This window comes from Cotesia typhae, unplaced genomic scaffold, assembly GCF_013202065.1.
Source record: "Cotesia typhae breed Kobodo isofemale line unplaced genomic scaffold, CoteBio_Ctyphae contig_119, whole genome shotgun sequence".
NCBI classification, from domain to species: domain Eukaryota; kingdom Metazoa; phylum Arthropoda; class Insecta; order Hymenoptera; family Braconidae; genus Cotesia; species Cotesia typhae.
Window position 1 is genome coordinate 24,435 of NW_027423712.1, and position 21,950 is coordinate 46,384.

Genomic DNA, 21,950 nt, shown 5'->3' on the forward strand with positions numbered 1-21,950 from the left:
ACAACAACAAATGGTAAACCACTTTACTGAAGATTGGCAAGATTTTACCGAAATGCTCAAATAGTTGAGCACCATAAATGCCACAACAGTATCAACTTTTATTAATCGATTAGTAAAGTGAGCGAGAGTCATAATACACAATTTACATATGTTAGCCTATGCCACAATATCAAGTGAAATTTGTATCGTTGTGTCCCATTCGGAGTTGAGATTGTAGTTAATTATAACAGTAATTGCGACAATTGCTTGCAGGACAACCGAGATCAATACCAGCCGACTACGGTTGCAGATATGAGCTCAGCCTGATGGAACAGTGGCCCTAAACAGATTTTACCGCATTCGAAATGCGAACCGGTCGTCCGTGGACTTATCAAACAGATTTACACTGCGTTGCTGCATCTGCTCACTGTTTCACTTCCTTGGAAACTTATATGAGCTGTACAGACTGGAGATCGTTGGTTTATTAATACCAAAAATGCCCCGGTAAAATATATTTTACCTTATAAATATTTTAAATATTAATATATTGTATATATATCTATTTTAATAATAATTTATATTTTTAATAATACATTGTATCTTATAACAAGTCTATTTATTTCGAGTCGTTAGATTTACTCACTGACAGTGCAACCTCAGATGATAAATAATATCGAAGAAAAGAAGAAAAAAAATTCCAATTGGAACTTATTACAAATATATAATAATCATTTTATAACTTTTTATACTAAATAAAACAAAATCTTTTAAACTTTTAATTTATTTCTTTATTCACATAAAAAAAAAAGCCAACTTTTCAAAATAATTAATTTTGTAACATTAATAATTGCAATATGAAATGTTGCACCGTCAAAAACAAGGTAAGGCATATTCTCATTTATTTAATATGATTATTATAATTAAAAATAATAGTGGATTGTAAAGAGCAGAGAGAAAAATTTGGACCTCACTTTTACTGAATATTGATTTATACAAATCAAAATAACTATTACTATATTATATTTAATTTATCGTTAGGTTAAAATATCAATTTCGTTTATAATTATACCAAGTACTAATAAAGAAAAAAAAAATACAATTATAAAATTATTCGGTGATAATAAGTAAATTTAATTTTCTTATAATCGAAAAGCTAATATATTTGTTCGATAGTTAATATTGAATACGTTTATAGGTACATATATAAATTATTTATGCAACTGGAAATGTTTTAGTCATTTACTTAGATTGTATATAGAGTATTTACAATCATCGTAAAATATCTTATAGTATATTTGACACTAATGAAGAAACATTTTTTTTTTTTTTTAATTATTTTCTTCACTAAATCAGTTAATAAATAGAGTTAGATGATAATTTCATATAACATACAATATAATCGTTAGGTACGAGTAATGGAGTTTGACATTTTATTTGTTTGTTTTTTTCTTTTTTTTTTTAGCTGAAGAAACACCAATTAATTGTTATCGTCCTTTTAATACGTTTGATAAACTACGAAGTTTCATTTCCAATGCTGGAATTTTATCCAACGCTTCTTGCATCAAGCTACGAAGTTCACCCAAGTCTGGCATTTTTTCGCACGATTCAATGTTTAATAATTCATTGAATAAAGTTTCCCAAGCTTTTTGTACGTATCTAAATATAAAAAAAATATTAAAAATTATTTCATATATTAATATTTAAAATATTTATAAAATTAAAATATATTTTACCGGGGCATTTTGGTATTAATAAACCAACGATCTCCAGTCTGTACAGCTCGCATATAAGTTCCAAAGAGTAAACAGTGAGCAGATGCAGCAACGCAGTATAAATCTGTTTGATAAGTCCACGGACGACCGGTTCGCATTTCAATGCAAGTAAAATCTTCTGTTTTTATTATTTGAGTAAATTTTGTTCCATCAGGAAACAGACTCATATCGATACTACAACCGTAGTCAATCAATTGAATTGTTGGTCTTACATCTTCAGTTGGTCTGCAAAAATAATTAATATAATTATAATTATAATTAGCAATTTTACAGTCACAACTCCAGGTCAAGACTTTTACAACGATACAAAATTTTCCTTATTCTCTTAATAACATAGACTATTTATATGTAAATTAATTATTATAATTAATACTTACAAATGCATTAATAAAAAGTTGTCTGGTTTGATGTCACCGTGAATAATTTGGCATTTATGAAGGTGCTCAACTATTTGAAGCATTTCAATGGTAAAAAATATTGCCAATGCTTCAGTAAGTGGTTTACCAGTTGCTATTTTAACTTGATTAGTAACAGCCAATAGTGTACCGTATTTAGAAAATTCAGATACAAGTATACTTCCATTATTAGTAACATATGCTTTAGTAACATCCATGAATCCACGTAGCATATGTGGATTTTTAAGACGTGTTTTTATTTCTCTGGCAATATAAAATTCCCAAACCCAAGCTGGCTTTTGAGTTTTTAATGCAACTGTTTTTTCTATTTGTGGATTATATGCTTTTAAAACAGTACCATAAGTTCCTTTACCAAGGCACTTTTCCAACTCGTATGTATCTGTTCCTAACGTTATTTTACTAGAAGGCACAAATTTATTAATATTTATATTTAATCTTGCATAACCATCTGAATGACGGAGCTGTGGAAATTTTATATTTCTCAATAGACCTGAAATTAGAGTCTTGTCAAATGGATTTATATCACCAACAGGAAGTTGAAATTTGTCGGCCTCATCATCATTATCATAATCATCATCATTATTACCAGGTTCAATATTTTTACTATCATCATTATCATCATCATCATCATCATCCTTAGCTTCTTCCATAGGTTCGTCAATAATATTTTGAATACTATTATTTATAGTATTGTTATTTATTGGTGTTATAATTGAACTAGTTGTTACAGAACTAATATTATTACTATTACTTTTATCATTATTTACTATTTTATTATTATCAATTTTTATTGAAGATTCACGATCAAGATTGAATGGTATACGTAAATCACAATTATTTTTTATTTCAGATGTTATTTGATCAACATTACGTTGCATTGTACGTGGACTTTGTGTATTGATTGATTGAATTTTTATTCTTATATTTTGATCAGTATTAACATTTGCCGATAACAATGCTTCAGTACTTTCAATATCTTGACTAATAGATTGTTCTTTTATGGTTAAATGATCATCCCGAGTTGTTAATGTAAACCCAAATTGTGTCGTTCGTGTATTAGCGCTACTACCAGAACTGCTTGAAATATATTCTCTAGTTGATTCCATAATAACGCTTAATTTGTCATCAGGATCATTAACTTGAACCTCAGAATTCTGTTGTTGTTGCTGCTGCTGCTGCTGCTGTTGTTGTTGTTGCTGTTGTTGTTGTTGCTGTTGCTGTTGCTGTTGTTGTTGCTGTTGCTGTTGTTGTTGTTGCTGTTGTTGAACATGTGGTACAAAATGTAGTTGAGGAGGTTGAAAGTGTGGCATATCTTTAGTACGATATGTTGATGGTCGAAATTGATTAGTCATTGGTGTAGAACTAGGCAATGGTCCTCGGAATGATTCAGTATAACAAGTGTCATTAACACCAGCTAAAGGTGATATACCAAGACTTTCATCAACGAATAAATTATTTTCTACAGGTTGTTTATTATCTTCAATTATATTATTGTAATCAATAGCAGTATTATTTTCTTTATTATCAGCGTTTTCAAGATACTTCAAGTCACGACGATTCATACCAGGTGATTTAATGTATGGCAACTCTGATCTTCTATAATCCTTATTAGTATCACTTTGAGGATCAATGTAAGGTGCAAAATCAATTTGTTTTGGTGACTCTGATTGCATTGATGAATGATGCATCATAGGTGATTGTTGAAACTGTGGTTGCTGATGCTGATGTTGATGGTGTTGCTGCTCTTGTTGCTGCTGCTGCTGATGATGATGATGATGATGATGATGATGATAATTAATATTTGGATTAGGATGCATGGGATTATAAACATGATGTCCTTGTGGTGGGGGAATATGTGGTGATATACTGTGATGATGAGGATGAGGATGAGGATGAGGATGATGATGATGATGATGTTGTTGTGATTGTAATTGATGAGTAGGAGTATGAAGATTAGGTGATTGTGAGTGATGTGAAAGATGTGGTGATTGTAAATGCGGTGGATGAATTGGAGATTGATGATGTATTTGAGAATGATGGTGATGATGATGGTGATGCTGCTGCTGCTGCTGTTGTATCATATTGTGTTGCTGTTGAATATGAGGCTGTATTTGTGGTGAATGAAGATGCTGGATAGATTGTTGTTGTTGTTGTTGCTGTTGTTGCTGAATTGGATAATGATATGAATCCGGAATTTGATAAGACTGATGATGAGCTTGTATAGGATTGTATGGTGAATTATATGGCTGATGATTTTCTTGATCATGATAACTTTGAATATTATTGTAATTGGGATGATGTCTAGGTAGAGACATGGCATGCTGTTGAGTCATTGAACTATCAATATGAATGTCAAAATTTAATTTTGAACGTGAATCAACAGATGATCTATGTAGCATTGGACTTTCAATTAATGGTGAATTTGAATTAGCTGGAGAATTCCATAAGTCTTGTACAACAGACATTGCTTCTTTAGTATTTACAGTAAGACTTTGTCCGAGCATTTGTTCGACTCCAGATTCAACAACTCCACTTGATGAATGGTGTAAATTATAACTTGATGATTGTAATTTACTTTGCCGGCTCAATTCAGCTTCCATTCTTTGACTTTCAATTCGTTCAGCTTCAATTCGTTGTCTTTCTATTTCAGCAGCAGCAACAGCAGCAGCAGCTGCCGCCGCTTCTCTTTGATGTCTTTCTAGTTCAGCAGCTTCTCTCTGTTGTCTTTCTAGTTCAGCAGCTTCTCGGTGTTGTCTCTCAGCTTCAATTTCTCTTCGTTGTCTTTCTAATTCAGCAGCTTCTCGTTGTTGTTTTTCCAATTCAGCAGCTTCTCTCATTTGTTTTTCAATTTCAGCTTGTTTACGTTGTCTTGCTAATTCTATCTCATGATTTTGTTCTAATGCTCTTCTGTGATGTTCCAATTCAAATTGCTTTTGTATAAAATTTTCATCAGAAACACCTGTTTCTCGTTGCTGATAATGATGATGATGTTGTTGTTGTTGTTGATCCTGTTGATTTTGTTGATGGTGAATATTATTACTTTCATTGTTATTATTAATATTACTATTGCTATTAGTATATCCATTAAGATTTTGACCGATTCCTGATAGCAATAATGTTTCGTCAGTATTAGAACAACTATTACCAGTATTTCTCAATCTATCATAATATTTTTCAGCTCTTAATTCTTCCATACTGCGATCAATATTATTTAAATAAACTAAATCTTTGGGGTAACGAGGTTTTGTAACATTAGCTGAGGGGACATCTGGCACAAAGACAGGAACAGCCATGTGTTCTGGATATTTACTTCCATCAAAAAATGATGTATGATTTGGAAATAATCGTAAAGTATCGTAATTAATATTAATATTATTGTCAACATCATCATCATCATCTAAATGATCCTCGTGAACTTTAAAGGCAGGCCTGACTGACGGCGGTATCAATGGATATTTTCGAGATAAATTACTCCATTGACCAGGTTTTATAGTATTTTCTTTGTGTACAGTATCCTCGATTGGAACATGGTCTAGTATACTGGCACATCTCAAGTCAACGCGAGCAGCAGCTTCGTCTTGATAAATTTGAATTTTAGCATTAGATTTAGAGCCATCTTTAATTTGAGGAACAGACATGTAAGAATGAGAAGATGTTGTTGATTGTGGTACTACACCAGGTACGTAATCTTTAACACGGTGTCCAGTTCTAATATTAGTTGCACGTTTACCAGATTTAATAGCCCGTAAAGAACTGAATGCTTGTCGCTGTTCAGATAATGCTATTTCATTTTTTTCTTGATCACAACCAAGTGCTTTACGACCAACGGCCATTTGAAAATTTTCACGCGCATAAATCAATTCATCCCGAGGTTCAGCTCTAGCAGTTATACCCAACATATAAACCTCATCAGCTCGTTTACAGTCGTTAACTTGTTCCAATTCAAAGGCCCATGCTCTGTACATATCAGCTACCATTGTTCCAATACCGGTATTATATAATAATTGATATAATTCTAATGGATTTTTTTGCATACTGATATAATTTATCCACAATCTGATGTATCGACGATCCTGATGGTATTTTGTTTCTTTTTCAAATGTTGCTAAACACTGTTGCAATAATTTACCAATATGACTTTCATGTCCACTCTTTGGATAACTTTGTTCAACCCACAATATATATTCATACCAACTTTCCAATGGATCATCACCTTGATAATTTTTTATCGCCTCTTCGTACATCCTATAAAAAATAAAAAATGACAAAATAATTAATGTCTCTTTTACTTTTAGTACACGGTTAATTTTTAATAAATTGTCAATTTAACTTACTGCTTTTCTTGTATCAACATTTGTTGTGTTTCAGCATCTTCTTGAGCCCTTAGTGCAGTACCCAACTGAGCAGCATTTCTGCCATGACGCAAAGGTTGAATATTTTCTTTACACAATGCTATCACTGTTGCTGGATCCATTTTTTTTAACAAATTCGAAATTGATTTGTTACAAATTAAAATAACTCGTTCGCTGAAATAAGTGATTCAAATATTTTATAAATAAGATTAATTTAAAATAATGATAACAGTAAAAATAACAATACCAATTGTGAGCATGTTATCTATAATAACAATAAGTTAATGGATTTTACTCGGTTGAGTATTGACAAATTTGGCGAATACTCTTTTTGTCTTGTTTTTTTTTTTTTTTTTTTTTTTAAATCGAGTAAAGTATATCAACAAGGACGCTATTCACAAAATTTTTTAATATATAATACACTCATAAATACACACTGTATAATGGTACAGAAATTCAGGTTATGTATTTATGTACATATATGTAAAATAAATGTAACGGCTAAAGTGAAATAACCAAATCACACTTGTCTCAACACTTATTCAAGTTAACAAAAGTACTTCTATAACTAATATAAGCAGCATAGACAAAATATAAATCAGTATAAGTTAATTAATTAATTAAATACACAATACTAACTACTTTATAATCCTTTAGTTCTAAAAAAAAAAAATTATAATACCACACCAAATATATTTAAAGAATTTTTTTTTCAAGTAACCGCATTAAAATACATATATCATCAACAATAGCAGCCATTATATTTATCTTTTTCTTACAACCCTCTGATTCTATAATTCTATGCGCTATGTGCTCCGTTTTCTACCACTTTATAGCTTATAGATACATATACATATATATATATATATCGATAGAATACGAGAAAACGAAAGAGGAAGAGAGAAATACGAAGTCATTTTCTGATAAAGCTTTATTTTCATGAAAAATTTATTTTTTGATTCATTTTTATTGAACGATTTTTCAATATAATAAACTAATATTATTGGTTTAAATTCAAGTCTCACCTGTTAGTCAACAGTCAATAAAATATCAGCATTTATTCAAAATTACCAATAGAAAATCACAATTTACTTTTTAGCAAAATGGAGATCATGGTTAAACTTCCAGTTATCCGTTCTCAGAGTTTTTTCCTATATTTTGGCGCTATAAAACTGAAGAATAAGGTTAGATTCTGTTTCATTGTGCCTATGACTAATTAATTAAAATAATTATTTAAAATATAAATACTTATTTAAGTTAACAAATTAAACTTTAATTTTTTTTTAATTGACTAAAATGTCAACAATATTATTTAGCTTAATTTTAAAAATACATATATTTTACTTGTTGACATATTTAATTTAATTATCTAATTGGTCGTCTAATTACAGAAATGGATAGACAAGTTGATGAGTTATTGGACAAATTGTCATTAGTTGACAAAACAGAAAATAAAAATGAAATACAAAAACAATTGAACAATATTTAATCGACAATAATAATAAAATGTTATTATTAATAAATGAATCTTTAAAGACAAAAGATGCCAAGATGTCAGAAGAAAAAGTTAATGAAGCTGATCAGAATTTTATCACGGTTGCAATATCTTTAGTGATTGAAATCTACACTCAAGCTATTGCATATGCGCCTAATGATTCACGTCAACTGGCAATTGCCTACGGAAGCCGATCGGCAGCATTATCTTATGCTAAATTATACCAAGACTCATTAAATGACATTGAACGTGCATTAATACTCGATTTTCCTAATAATTTACGTGCTAGATTGTACGTGCGTAAAGTTAAAAATTTATTGGCACTTGATCCGCGAATCCGGCAAGATGTAAAAGATGCACTAGCTCAAACAAATTATTGGTTAACACAAATGGATTATACTAACAAAAAAATAGTTCAGAGTATTTTAAATAAGCTTAATCAACGGAATTCTTCTCATATTTCTCACAAAAATGGGATTCAAGTATTTTTTGCCCCAACTACTCACAGATAATCCTAAAATATTACGCACCTCGAGTGCTGTGAGCCTAGAGTATTCTGAAATTTACGGTAGACATATTATAGCGACCAGAGATATAAAAGCTTGCGAAACCTTGTTGGTTCACAAAACTTACGCTTCTATTTTACACATTGAAAATGTCTACAAGTACTGTTGGTATTGTTCAAAACGTACTTGGTCAAGTGTACCATGTACTCAGTGTTCAAATGTTATTTTTGTGATGATAATTGCCGAGATGCTGCTTGGAACGATTACCATGACTTAGAATGTCCAGTTATCAATGCAATGCCCGATGATAAATTTAATTCCGTATTTATTATGGCTCTCAGATTGACTATTAAAGGATACAAAGAAGCTGGATCTTTGGAAAATTTAAAAAAAATATTGAATTTATTGATTCAATATCTGGTAATTATTTTATTTATTTATTTATCAAAATTTTTAGACCCTGAAGCCTTAGCTACAATTTGAATATAGTTATTATAACATTTAGATCGAATTACTATATTAATAATAATCAAACTTTATTACAAATACTAATAATTGTTTTCCATATTTGTAGATCCAATAACTAGAGGTTTTACGGGAGATGTTTTTGATGATTCAAAGTATGCAAGCGTTTACACCTTGAATATCAATACGACAAACAATTCTTCAAAACAATCTTTAATAAAAAAATCTACTGAGATTTTATGGTATTTAATTAAAAAAACAAAAATGTTTGACGATAAAATTGATGATCAAAATTTTATGGATAATAAGTGGGTTATTTTTATGGGAGAATTAATTTTTAAACATGCTGAAATAAGTAGATCTAATGCTATACAAGTAAATTTCTATGGATTTTTAAAAATATGTAAACGCTATAAAAATATAAATGATTAATTTTATTTTTTATTTAACAGCTCAGAGTTAAACGTAATTCAGATGTATTCAGTCCATACTGTGACATTTTGATGCCTTTTTTAGTCTATTTAATCACAGTTGTGATCCGAATGCCCACAAATTTTCATCAGGGAATACAAATGTTGTTTTTTCATCTCGCGTAATAAAAAAAGGCGAACAAATAACCATTAGTTATGGTCCCCGATTTCAAAATTTATCAACAGCAGAACGACAGCAGCACTTACGGGTTCACAATTTTTCTTGTGCGTGTATCGCTTGCTCCAATAACTGGGGACCAGATTTTCGTTTGCCATCTTTCCAGGTTTTTATTTTTTTTCTTCAACATTAATTAAATTAATTAATTAAATAATTATTTATTTTTTAGGCACAATCATTGCCGGTTGAAATTGAGAACAAGCTAATGACTTCTTCCAGGTATTTGTCATTCATACGTAGTAAGTGGGATAACACAGATAAAACAAGCCAATACATTAATGAAATAATTTATTGCTTATCACAAATATTGAACATTTATGGTGAACATGTTGAATATCCTTGTATTGAAATAGAGGCTTGTAAAGCCTTTTTGGAGTTTGTTTATGGATCCATCAGTGATCATTAAACAGTAAACAATTTATTATTATAAATTTTTCTGCACTGTTTTCTAACTTTTTGTGTGATGATATTTAATTAAGATTTTTAAATTTTGAACTAAACATTTTGATGTACTTACGTTTTGTTACCATTCTTATTTGTATGAAAATATTATATTTTTAAAAATAAATCTTGTATTTTTATATCAATATATTTATTTATTTATTTATTATGTATATCTACAGTTTGCAATAAATAATTAAATAAATATTAATAATGAAAATAAAACTAAGAGTAAAAATAAAATGTCATAAAATTTAGCTGTCACTTCACAATTTTTTTAATTTTCTTGAACAAATAAATTATAGCAAAAAAATTATTAAAAAAATGGACTTGTAGAAATTTTAATAATTTGAAAATGTAATTTTTTTAAAATAATTTTTTAGAACAAATTTTTTGTTGAAGAAAATAAAAAAATTGTCAATTTCATAAATAAAATAATTTTGGTGATATTGTACATGTATTATAGATGGAACATTTAAAATTTAATTAATTTAAATATGAAAGTGTTTTTTCATAGCTTCAAAAGTTTAACATAGCTTCAAAAGTTTTAGCGTAAAGAAAAAAACAACGCCTATTGAATACCAATTGTTGATAAAACAGTACACAAGTGTATGACGTAGTAACGCAAGAATTTTTTACTCTGATAAATTTTTCCCGCTAACTCACAATATATATCAAATATTTGTAACAAGAGACAACAAAGAAAAAATAAGTTTGTCGTTGGTAGAAATTCATTTCATTTGTTTGCTTTGCGTAGCCTCGTCTAAATCTAATAATTAAAAATATTTCAGACTGACTTATATTGTTAAGATAATTAATACTTGAGAATAATTAAATGTACAAAGAAAGAAGAATTATTTTTATAAACAACAAGGTAACTATCAGTAATTAAAAATTTAGTTAATTGTTCGTAAATAATGCTATTATAATTTTTTTTTTTTTTTAAGTTCTTAGTTTACAAAAATGGATTTAGAAAGCTTAAAAAAGCTTAGACAATTGTACCGTGAAAAATTTTTCTGAAATAAATTTCAAAGACGAGTCAGAAATGATGTCTTATTTATTACATCTCTTGAAATTAGATAAAAATATTGTGAAATATACTACAAAAAGTAACGAGGAGGCAAATAAATTGTTAGCTGAAGCTAAAGAACAGCTTAATAAAAAAATATCTCCATGGTATTCTGTCATTGAAATTTACACAAAAGCAATGGTTTACGCAGAGCCAAATTCATCAGAATTGGCTAAAGCGTACGCCAACCGATCTGCAATATTCTGTAATGAAGGCCTTTATGAAGATTGTCTTTTAGATGTTGATAAAGCATTAACACTAGGTTATCCTGATGAATTAAAAGCAAAGCTCTATTTTCGTCGTGTTAAAGCATTGTGGGAGTCAAACAAATAGTACGACCTGAGCTTGAAGATGCTGTGAGTCAAACTCGCCAATGGATTGAAAAATTATCCAAGGAAAGTGAAAAATCTACGATAAAACGATTGTTGAAAGATTTTAAAAAGTATTCTTACAAGCCATTTGATAAAAGTACTAATTGTTCGACAAATTATTTACCAAAAACACCCAGAAGTAATCCCTTGATTAAAGGAGCTTCTGATGCCATGAAGCTTAATTATTCAGAGCTACACGGACGACATACTTTAGCCGCTAGAGATATAAAAGTCGGCGAAGTTATTCTGGTTCAAAAAGCTTATGTGTCGATCCAAGATGGCGATTATATATACTCATACTGTTGGAATTGTTCGCAAAAACTTATTCCAGTATTCCATGTAAAAAATGTACTAAAGTCATTTTTTGCAATGAGGCTTGTCGTGAAGCCGCTTGGAATAAATTCCATGATATTGAATGCGAAATCTTGGCTTCACTTCCCAAGGATAAGTTTGCTTGGTTTGATATTATGAGTGTTCAATTAACCATTAAAGCAATCAAAGAAGCTGGATCATTAGGGTCATTAAAAAAATTAGTTGATGAAATTAAATCAAGTATTCACTTTTTTATTTATTTTCTTTTTTACTTTACTTTACTGATATTTATTTGAATATTAAATATATATTGTACTTTTAGATTCTGATAAAAATAATTTTGAAAAAAAAATTAAACATAAAAGCTATTCAACTATTTATAACTTGTACAGTGATTTAAAATTTTCGCAAAAATCAAATTTATATAAAGATTATCCGGTAAGAAGTGCTTATTTATTATCGGTATTTGCATCAAAGACTCAATTATTGAACAATACTAGTGATGACTTACGAGATCTTGTTAACAACGAACTAGCTATCTTTTTGGGAGGATTAATTTTAAGACACATGAATATTTCTAGTTTAAATACATTTGAGGTAATTTTGTTGGATATTATTCATAATTTAAACTATGAATTATTTATTTAAAATTAAATTTTTAGGGCATGATTGTTAAAGATAAAATAAAGTACAAGAGAAGTAAATTACTGGGTTCTATTGCCAGTTATTTTAATCACAGTTGTGATGACAATGTCTCTTGTAACCAATACGCTGATAAATTGGTAATTCGTGCTATCAGAAATATTAAAAAAGATGAACAACTGTTTATAACTTATGGGCCGCTTTTTCAAACGGATACGATCAAGGAACGTCGGGAAAAACTTGAATTGCAATACAATTTTCTATGTAATTGCATTCCTTGTTCTAAAAATTGGGGTCCAGACTCGGTTATTTCTTCTTGGATGGTAATTTACTTAATATTTCTTCTTAATTAATTTTTACTTTTTACTTTATAAATATTTATTGATTTACAGGATCAGGCATTATTAATTGATCGAAAATACAGAGTAATAGCGGTATATCAAAAATATTCACACTTTTTTAAAGTCGCTACTGAGAAAGAAATCAATGATAAAATGAATTTCGATACTGCGTACATTGCTGTTTTATTAGATATAATAAATGAATTGTGCGAAAATGTCAGTTACCCATGTATTGAATTAATATCGTTCAAAGCAGCTCTGAGTTATAATTATGTTGCAACTGGTTAGTAGTTTTTTACGCTACTAACAGTTTTATAATTATCTTGAGTACATAAATAATTAAACATTAATATGAAAAGATAAAATACTTCAATTTCCTTAAAAAATATTACTAAATTCAATTAAAAACCATGATGATTATTTAATTACAACAATAATCTGTTAAAACTGCTCCTTTTCTTAACAACACAGTTAAGCTATAGTTTCTAAAAGTGACCGTTCAGTAAGTTCTAGACATAGGTACAGGTAATTTAATCTTTATCTGTCTTTTTCTTTCTTCCTTTGTACTCATTTGTATTTTTGATGATTATTAATTTATTGTTGCAATATTATTTAATTATCATACTTTCAAAGTAAAATAAATATTAATACAATCCACAATTTGATATAATTATTTTTTTTTTTGGTCTACCTATTTGAGTACCACACGCATCTATCTGAAAAAAGAAAAAAATTATCAACTTTGTTCTGTCTGATGAAACTAAAATTAGCTGACAGCGAAAAATTTTCATTTTTTTTTAATTATATTAGCAATAAAAAAATATTTTTAAAAAATTGCAAAAATACTTTTTAAAATTTTTTACATGTGAAATTTTTTGTTTTAATTTTTTTGTAATAGTTTTATTAACCAAAAAAATTCTAAAAAAGTTTAAATATCGGCTAACTTAATTTTCATTCTTTCTGATGAAAATTAAACATTTTCATAATTTTTTTATTGAAAAAATTAGTATAAAAAAATTGAGAGAAAAAATTCCACATGTAAAAAATTTTAAAAATTATCCATGCAATTTTTTTTTAAGTATTTTTTACTTGTAATTTAATTGTCAGAAAAAATTAAAAATTATTTAACATTGGCTAATTTTATTATAATTTCTTTCTGTTATAAATTAAGTTTCTTACAAATATTTTTGTACATACTTTATAAATGTTTGACAAACCACTGGCAATTTTTCCAAATACCACACACTTATTATTTAAAACTTGTAATTTTTAAAAGTCAAATTAAATTTTGAATTAGCAGTATTGTCGGTGCTGAATGCAGTTGAAAGTATTCCCGGGACATCGTGTTTCAAATTGAAATTTTCACATTCAAATTCAGTTTCATCATAAATTGAGGTACTGCCGGTACCGTTTAATTTAATAACATCCCCTCCTTGACACAAATATCCACTAATTATTTTATAAAAGAGTGTATTTTTATAACAAAGTCCATTATTTGTTCCTAAACAGTAAGCTAAAAAGTTAGCACATGTTTTTGGAGCAATATCTGAGTACAATTCTATTATTATTTTTCCCAAAAATAATTTCGACTCCTCGAATCTTAACTCAAAGAAACAACGGGGACGTGAGTTTAACTTTTTTATTGCTTCTATCAGCTTCGCAGGTTGTGAATTTTCAACAATAATTTTTCTAATACTAAAAAAATTAATTTTTTAAATTCATATTAAATTAATTCAATCACGTACTTACATCTTGTGAAATTTTTTTTTATTTTTATCTTTTTTACTATCAATTTTATTTCGATTCTGAATTGTTTCAAGTCTACCATAGATCTCCTTATTTCTTTCATCAATTTCTAAATATTTTTGTTTTTTAGCTGTAAATTTGTCATGGTTAATACTTTCTTCAAATTTTTTTCTCCAACAATCAATTTTACCCTATCAAAATACTTGATTAGTTTTATATTTAATTAATAACACATACTTAGTTAAATCAGTGAACTGACTTTAGTTTTATAAATCAAACACAATTTTTTCATTAACTCAAAATTTTCTTTGTCAATTTCCAAAACTCTTTTTATTTCAGCGTCAAGTAATTGAGGTTTATATAAATTTTCTAATATTGATTGTGGTAATTGATTATCGATACTTGCTTTTAAATTATCAGAATTCATTTTAAGTACTAATTTTTTTTTCTATTATTTAATTTTTCTGTTAATAAAAAAATTAATAACTTTCATTCTTCGATTGTTTTTATTTTTTTGTACATATAAATATACAATCGTGGTAATTAATTTACGTATATTTTTAAATTTACTGGAAAATAGCCATTTGTAAACTCTAGATTTAAAAATACAATTCTATATAGCCGATCGACGTTTATTCTATTCAAAATAAATAAATAAATAAGTAATAAATGATTTCTTCAGATACTTTTATTTTTATGTTGTATAATTACAATTACAATTTTTTTAATAGAATATAACATCAATAAAATATTATTATCATTTGTTTTATTTTATTTACTGGCAACAGTCATTAAATATCGTTGGAATTAGTAATACAATTGACATGTTTATCTTTAAAATACACTATAATGTCAATAATAAGCAATACTAATATTTTTATTGACGGAAGATATGCGGTAGTATGTAACAATAACATTACATTAAACTCTCAATATTTAAATTACATCAATATTAAGCTGATTACAATAATAAAGCTTATTGACTTTATATTATACAAATATATTACTTTGTGCGCGCTACTAAGATGCAAATAAAATTTTAATATTCAAATTTTTTATAATTATAAAAGAAAAATTTATTTTTGTACATCAAGAATTAAAAAAAAAAAAAAAATACTTTAGAATAAAAAAAAAAAAAAAAAACGATTGACTAGTTAAAAAATCTCAAAAAATATACTATATAATCACTGTAGAAAAAAATCTAAATTAAACGATAAAGAAATATCAATGTAAGATAACGAATGTTATCCATTAATTAAAATATATCTTAATATAACTATATTGTCCTAGCTTATTGAAAATATTAATATCAATTATTGTCATTCATTGAGTTATGGGTTTATAAGTTACAATATGGCAGTATTCATTTGATAAATTATTGTCTAATTAAAGCCCAGAAGACGTTCAGCGACACCGAGATAATAAACTGTTTGTGCAATTCCAAACAATGGAGCAATCACAATCATCCTACATGCACCACCTTTGAAGAATGCAGTTGGGCCTTCATTTTTCAAAGTTTTTCTGTAATTATAAATTTATTTTCATTAAATCCATCAATAATTATAAATCAGAGTACTGTACTATTTATAAGTCATCTTGTTATACATTACAAATTTTTTATATACTAATTACTGTAACTATTGAACCTGTTAATGGCTTAAGCTGTTGGGTTTGTTTAAATAAATAAATAAATATTATAGTAATAAATAAAAAAACATACCCTATGCAATCTAAAACTCCATTGTAAGTTGGCTCACCAGGAGCTTTATTGATAGCTTGCAATCGAGTTTTGATTACATCAAATGGATTAACTGTTAATGCAGCGGCTGAACCAGCAGCACACCCAGACAAAAATGAGCACCAGAACACAGCTGTTTTAAAAATAAATTAAACAATAAATTAATAATATAATAATTGATAATAATATTTAATAATAAAATAAGTAATTACATGAGCCGTCTTCTCGTTTAGGTCCAAGATTATTTAAACGAGCAAAAAGTGGAAAGTAAATAACTGAAAATGTGACATCTCTCAATGCAGTAGCACCTGTTCCTTGATAAAATCCTAAAATACCTTTTTTCTTGAAAATACTTTTTGCTAATGACAGTCCTGATTGTTTAGGAATTGTTTTCCCCTCTGCAATCAATAATCATTTATTTCAATTGATATTAATTATTTATATAAAACTTTGAGGGCAAATCAATTGATTTCAATTTATTGTTAAATTAGAATTCAATGAAAAATAAAAATAAAATTATACCACTCTTAGCAGCAGCGGCAACTCGACCAGCATCTTGCATTTGAATTTTTAATAATTCCATCGGAGTTGTTATTACTATTTGACAAGCTCCAGCAGACCCGCCAGCAATCATTTCACGTACCAATGGCAATGGTTCTCTAGTTTAAATAATCACAATAATAATAATAAATTAAAAATTTATTCAGTTACAAGTATTAATAAATAAATCATAACAATAATAAATCAAATCTACCAAATACGTGAGTTTGTTAATATCTACAGCAATATGTGAAGTTTTAATAAGTATCCTACATATTACACATTATTTTTTATCTGTGAGCCAATAGGAATCTGGGAATTATTTGAAAATAATATACCTACTGATTTTTTGTCAATAATGTCGACTCAAGATGTAAACATAATAAAGCCATTTTTCTTATTGGTATTTAGTCACTGAGGAGTTGATTCCTGATGATTCGAAATTATTAATAAAAAAAATTATGATGGCTAAATAAAAAAAGGTGTACTATAATTTGTTTTTCTTGAGTTTTTCAGTTAGTTTAATGCGATTTATTATCTAATATTGAAATTAATTTAGAAAAAAATCATTTGGAATGACAAAAAATTAATCATTTAAAAAATACATACCCAGGTCCAGTTGATAAAAGGTGTCTGAATGTATCATTAGCTGTTAACTTAATGGCTTTTTCAGGAGTTATAAGGAGAATATTGACGCCAGATCCTTTATACATTCCAAAGTATCCTTCGGCGTGATAAGTTTTTTTAAAACAATCCAACCTGTAATAAATAAATAAATAATTATTTGATTCTATATTTATTTAAAAAATAATTTAAATAAATAAATACGTACATTGAAGAATACATTTTTTGTCCATCAGGACCAATCACTTGATTTTGCAGCCTCGTTTTAACTAAATCTAAAGGAAACACCACCGACACTCCAATAATTCCAGCAATACCTCCATTTATTATTTTTGGTACAAGTTTAAATTGCTGTTGCTCTGGTTTATTAACTTGTAATTTTGCCATATTTTATTATTTTATTTGTAGTTATTTTTTTTTTGACAGAAAATAATTAGAAAATTTATTTATAATGATTAAAATACCTGCAATTAAAAAAAAATTATTTATTTTTAATTACAGATTGTAAGTTGAGACTGTCTTATTCAAATGAATTAAATTAATCGATATGTCAAGTACTGATTGCACTCAAGTTAATTAAAATATTTTATCGTAATTAAGATATTATATAAAATAAAATAGAAATTTACGTAATAAATCCTTGACCAAAATGATAACGATCAGTAAATAGATACCTTTTATTCAATTTTATAAAAATATTACAGTACTTACTTGTGTATATACAATACTAAACTGGCCTAAACGTCATTAAATATTATAAACTCGTTGACATTGACGGCAATAAAAAATATAAAATATCAGGATAGGATAATAAAACGTTGTGAGAAAAGCAACTTAAGCAACTTGATGGATTCTGCGCGAGGAATAAGCGTTAGTGACATCTAGTGTTTTGTAGCTAAATTCAATTTAATAAGAATTGTCAATTAATGCCTCACTGCCGATGTAAATAACAATAATTTTTTTTATCAACAAGTCTTATGACTTTCTATGTGTAATATTTATTCTATTTGTATTAAAAAGTAAAAAAAAAACTTTTTATTTATTTTTTAGTGATTTTTTGTCTCTACATTTACGTATGTTCTTATACCTATAACTATATTGTACCATAAATTCTCGAGAACTTATATATATATATATATATTATATGTAATTTACTTTGTGTCATGAACATGGAGAAATCATGAGTCTGTAAAAAGGAAGGTTTGAATTCCTTTGTTCACTCAAACAAAATATCAAAATATTTATTCTAAATAAGAATATTAATATTTAACGAGTGATCATTAATTAATTAATTAATAAATAAATATTATTAAATAAAGAAATACCTGCAAGTATTTTTAAAATAAAAATTAGTTGGAATTTTATAAACTTTAAACTTCTTAAGGGTCATTGTTCTGAGATATAAATTGCCCAGACAGATAATAAAAAAAAAAATAAAAAAAAAAACAAATAAATTACAATATGGTTTTGACTAGACGAGCAACCCACGCCGGAAGTTGGTATACAGATTTAGGTATTTATTATTGTTTTTAATTTATAATTCATTTTTAATTTATAATATTACTTAACAAATTTTTTAGGGTAAAAAAAATTAATTATAACTTAAATTTTATCACAAGAATATTTATTTATCCAGAATTCAAAAGTTTAAGTTTAAGTTATGAAAGTTATTAAGCAAAGTTTTAATTTAACAACTTTCTGACTTAATTAAGAAACTTTTGTAATTAAGTATTTATGATGACAACAATAGACTTATGAATATATTTATTATTTTTAGGGTATGATTTAAATAAGCAACTTGGAGATTGGTTGAATGCCGCTGATTTATCTCATGGGCCTGCTCGAGCTATTATTGCTCCGTTAGTAAATTTACTAAAATTTTTAATAAATCTTTTTTTTTTTTTTTTTTTTTTTTACAACTAATATAACGCTAAAGTTGACAGACATTAAAATATTTTTAGAATTTTATAGCAATTAAATTATTAAAAAAAAAATTTAATTAAAAAGTTTCACATGTGAAAATTAATAAAAATTACAAGTGAAAATTTTTAGAAAAAATTTTTTATTATAATTAATTTGTTAAAAAATCTTTTAAAATTGACAGCTGACCGTTAACTTCAGTATTATTAACTAATGATAATCGTAAATAAATATTTCAGACACGCTGGGTACAGCTATTGCGGTGGATGCGCTGGATTCGCGTACCGTCAAATAAGTCCAGTTGTAGTGTAAGATTTCATATCAGGTTTATAAATAAGAGTTAAAAATATATAATACCGGTAAAATTGATAATTACTGAACAATTACTAAAATATTTAGACGCAGAATATTTATTCTTGGACCTTCTCATCATGTGAGATTACCTGGATGTGCTCTGTCATCGGCTTCAACTTATCGTACTCCATTGTACGATTTGACAATTGACCAAGAAGGTATTCATTGTTTAATTTAGATTATTTATACAATAGCCATAAATAATTTATATTGAATATTGAGTGTTTATTTTAATTGGTAGTCTGTCATGAGTTGGAAGAAACCGGGCAATTTGAATGGATGGACATGAATACCGATGAAGATGAACACAGTATTGAAATGCAATTACCATTTATTGCTAAAGTTATGGAAGAGTAAGTTTATATTACAATGATAATATTTATTATTATTATCGTAATTGATTGTTTTTTGTTATTATTATTATAAATTTCAGTTACAAAAATAATTTTACAATAATTCCAATATTAGTTGGATCATTAACTCCAGATAAGGAATCAGTTTATGGTAAATTATTAGCGCCATACATAGCTGATCCACAAAATTTATTTGTAATTTCATCAGACTTTTGTCACTGGGGACAACGATTCAGATATACTTATTACGACCGTTCAAGTGGTCCTATTCACAGATCTATTCAAAATCTTGATAAAATGGTACAATATTTTTTCATTAAAATTATCTTAGGGGTATTAATATAATTTATAACAACAATAATAATGATAATAATATTTTAGGGAATGGATATAATTGAAACATTAAATCCAGAATCATTTACTGAGTATCTTAAAAAATACGGCAATACTATTTGTGGAAGGCATCCAATAGGTGTTTTGTTACAGGTAATTTATATCTATTTATTTACTTATACAATAAAATAATAACATTAATTAATAAATTGTTATAATTATCAGGCAATTCAAAGTTTTAAAGAAAATTGTAGCGATCAAAAAATGAACTTAAAATTTTTAAAGTACGCTCAAAGTAGCCAATGCAACAATATGACTGATAGTTCTGTCAGCTATGCAAGTGCTTCATTAGTGCTCGAGTGACGTCAAACTATTTCATCACTTAATAAATATACTATATAAATTTATGCTTAAGTGCAATGATACGTAAAATAATAATGATAATAATAACGAGTTCAATGCAACCTACTTCAACTAAAGAAGCAATTAAAGTTTTGACCATTTAATTAATAGTTGTGGCTTTAAAATTAATTTGCTTCACATTACTAAGACTTATATTTATATTATTTAAAATTTTTTAGTTTTTACCAAGTAAAAAAAAAAAAAAATCTCAATAATAACACTAATAAATACATTTGAACGTTTGTATGTATTTTTTCAGTAAAACGTTTTTTGTCATTTAAATAGACGCTTCCTCGTTTTTTTTTTTTTTTTTTTTTTTTTAAATCTTATACTATTATTTTATTATCTCTTTAATAAACATTACCAGTTTTATTTAGAGTAAACATTAACATTGAATAAAATAATAAAAAAGGGAATAGATTAATAATTATCTTTAATTGAAAATTATGTGGATATTTTATTTTAATGTTTGTACAAGTGCGAAATTGATGAAATTGATGGAAATATTGTGGATGATGTAAATTAAAAGATGAAAAAGATTTATGAATGAAATTGTGTACAGCTGGGTGGATCGATAGAGCATCCCCCTTAGACACGTAGTAATCAATAACGAGGGGTTAGGTAGGCGTGGAGAGGACACAAATGGTACAGTCCATTCAGTAGAACCCACCGTAGGCCTGTCTATCGATTGTGTAAGTGGAGAAATTTTCCTCCCACTCTTGTTAGAATTCTTGATCCCGGTACGGAGTAACGAGTAACGAGTACCGACGAGGCTGCTTGTGGTGTGGTGGTGATGGAAGCAGATGGAAGCTGCTGGTAGTGAACCTGCTGTTATGTAGGTGGTGGAGGCTCAAACCAGAAGGCTCCAAGCCAGGAGGTGTTTCGTCGAACTCGGCGTAAGTGGGAATATTACGCCGGCAAGGGGTGCTGCAGGGATTAGATTAGAACATCCTATGTTATCCTTCATATCTCAACACAAACTCAATACTTTTGTTGGTATTGGAGCGTGTGGGTGGTTGTTGGGGAAAGTGTCCTCTCATTTGGAGGTAGATCAACAGAACAGGGTTGGAACTCGAGAGGAATTTCGTCAAACTTTTATTTTCTCCAGATTGATCGAACTTTTTCTATTAT

At 27.7% G+C, this 21,950-nt stretch overlaps 4 protein-coding genes across 4 annotated transcripts; 2 read left to right on the plus strand and 2 right to left on the minus strand.

The window, feature by feature from the left end:
* Positions 1–1,204: 1,204 nt before the first annotated feature.
* On the minus strand, positions 1,205–7,324 carry LOC141530090 (uncharacterized). Its single transcript, XM_074246964.1, has 5 exons — positions 6,767–7,324; positions 6,502–6,693; positions 2,129–6,412; positions 1,713–1,976; positions 1,205–1,635 (listed from the first exon to the last, which is right to left on the minus strand). Exons 2-5 carry the CDS (start codon positions 6,639–6,641, stop codon positions 1,464–1,466), a joined length of 4,860 nt encoding a protein of 1,619 aa, XP_074103065.1. The 5' UTR covers positions 6,642–6,693; positions 6,767–7,324; the 3' UTR covers positions 1,205–1,463.
* Positions 7,325–7,574: 250 nt separating this feature from the next.
* LOC141532132 (SET and MYND domain-containing protein 4-like) lies at positions 7,575–13,469 on the plus strand. The gene is made up of 8 exons (XM_074250350.1): positions 7,575–7,703; positions 7,911–8,520; positions 9,803–9,992; positions 11,154–11,475; positions 11,747–12,066; positions 12,149–12,423; positions 12,489–12,791; positions 12,861–13,469. The coding sequence occupies exons 2-8, from the start codon at positions 8,026–8,028 to the stop codon at positions 13,095–13,097; spliced, it is 2,142 nt and encodes a 713-aa protein (XP_074106451.1). The 5' UTR covers positions 7,575–7,703; positions 7,911–8,025; the 3' UTR covers positions 13,098–13,469.
* A 1,759-nt stretch (positions 13,470–15,228) lies between these two features.
* Positions 15,229–18,237, minus strand: LOC141530084 (mitochondrial glutamate carrier 1). Its single transcript, XM_074246951.1, has 7 exons — positions 18,169–18,237; positions 17,666–17,921; positions 17,443–17,592; positions 16,816–16,952; positions 16,506–16,691; positions 16,276–16,426; positions 15,229–16,076 (listed from the first exon to the last, which is right to left on the minus strand). Exons 2-7 carry the CDS (start codon positions 17,842–17,844, stop codon positions 15,938–15,940), a joined length of 942 nt encoding a protein of 313 aa, XP_074103052.1. The 5' UTR covers positions 17,845–17,921; positions 18,169–18,237; the 3' UTR covers positions 15,229–15,937.
* Positions 18,238–18,613: 376 nt separating this feature from the next.
* On the plus strand, positions 18,614–21,069 carry LOC141530075 (protein MEMO1-like). The gene is made up of 8 exons (XM_074246940.1): positions 18,614–18,970; positions 19,235–19,316; positions 19,617–19,685; positions 19,777–19,889; positions 19,973–20,084; positions 20,165–20,384; positions 20,466–20,570; positions 20,643–21,069. Exons 1-8 carry the CDS (start codon positions 18,919–18,921, stop codon positions 20,778–20,780), a joined length of 891 nt encoding a protein of 296 aa, XP_074103041.1. The 5' UTR covers positions 18,614–18,918; the 3' UTR covers positions 20,781–21,069.
* The last annotated feature ends 881 nt before the right edge of the window (positions 21,070–21,950 follow it).

Excerpts from the sequence above, each read along its gene's own strand:
- LOC141530075 (XM_074246940.1), top strand. The coding sequence starts at position 18,919 with ATGGTTTTGACTAGACGAGCAACCCACGCCGGAAGTTGGTATACAGAT. Across the intron at positions 18,971-19,234 it reads AAGTTGGTATACAGATTTAG|GGTATGATTTAAATAAGCAA; the intron begins GTATTTATTATT and ends TATTATTTTTAG. Across the intron at positions 19,686-19,776 it reads CAAATAAGTCCAGTTGTAGT|ACGCAGAATATTTATTCTTG; the intron begins GTAAGATTTCAT and ends TAAAATATTTAG.
- LOC141530084 (XM_074246951.1), bottom strand. The coding sequence starts at position 17,844 with ATGGCAAAATTACAAGTTAATAAACCAGAGCAACAGCAATTTAAACTT. Across the intron at positions 16,427-16,505 it reads TAAACGAGAAGACGGCTCAT|CTGTGTTCTGGTGCTCATTT; the intron begins GTAATTACTTAT and ends TTTTTAAAACAG. Across the intron at positions 16,077-16,275 it reads GGAGTTTTAGATTGCATAGG|AAAAACTTTGAAAAATGAAG; the intron begins GTATGTTTTTTT and ends TTATAATTACAG.
- LOC141530090 (XM_074246964.1), bottom strand. The coding sequence starts at position 6,641 with ATGGATCCAGCAACAGTGATAGCATTGTGTAAAGAAAATATTCAACCT. Across the intron at positions 6,413-6,501 it reads ATGTTGATACAAGAAAAGCA|GATGTACGAAGAGGCGATAA; the intron begins GTAAGTTAAATT and ends TATTTTTTATAG. Across the intron at positions 1,977-2,128 it reads AACTTTTTATTAATGCATTT|ACCAACTGAAGATGTAAGAC; the intron begins GTAAGTATTAAT and ends TTATTTTTGCAG.
- LOC141532132 (XM_074250350.1), top strand. The coding sequence starts at position 8,026 with ATGTTATTATTAATAAATGAATCTTTAAAGACAAAAGATGCCAAGATG. Across the intron at positions 9,993-11,153 it reads TTGTATTGAAATAGAGGCTT|ATAAAAATATTGTGAAATAT; the intron begins GTAAAGCCTTTT and ends TCTTGAAATTAG. Across the intron at positions 12,792-12,860 it reads CGGTTATTTCTTCTTGGATG|GATCAGGCATTATTAATTGA; the intron begins GTAATTTACTTA and ends ATTGATTTACAG.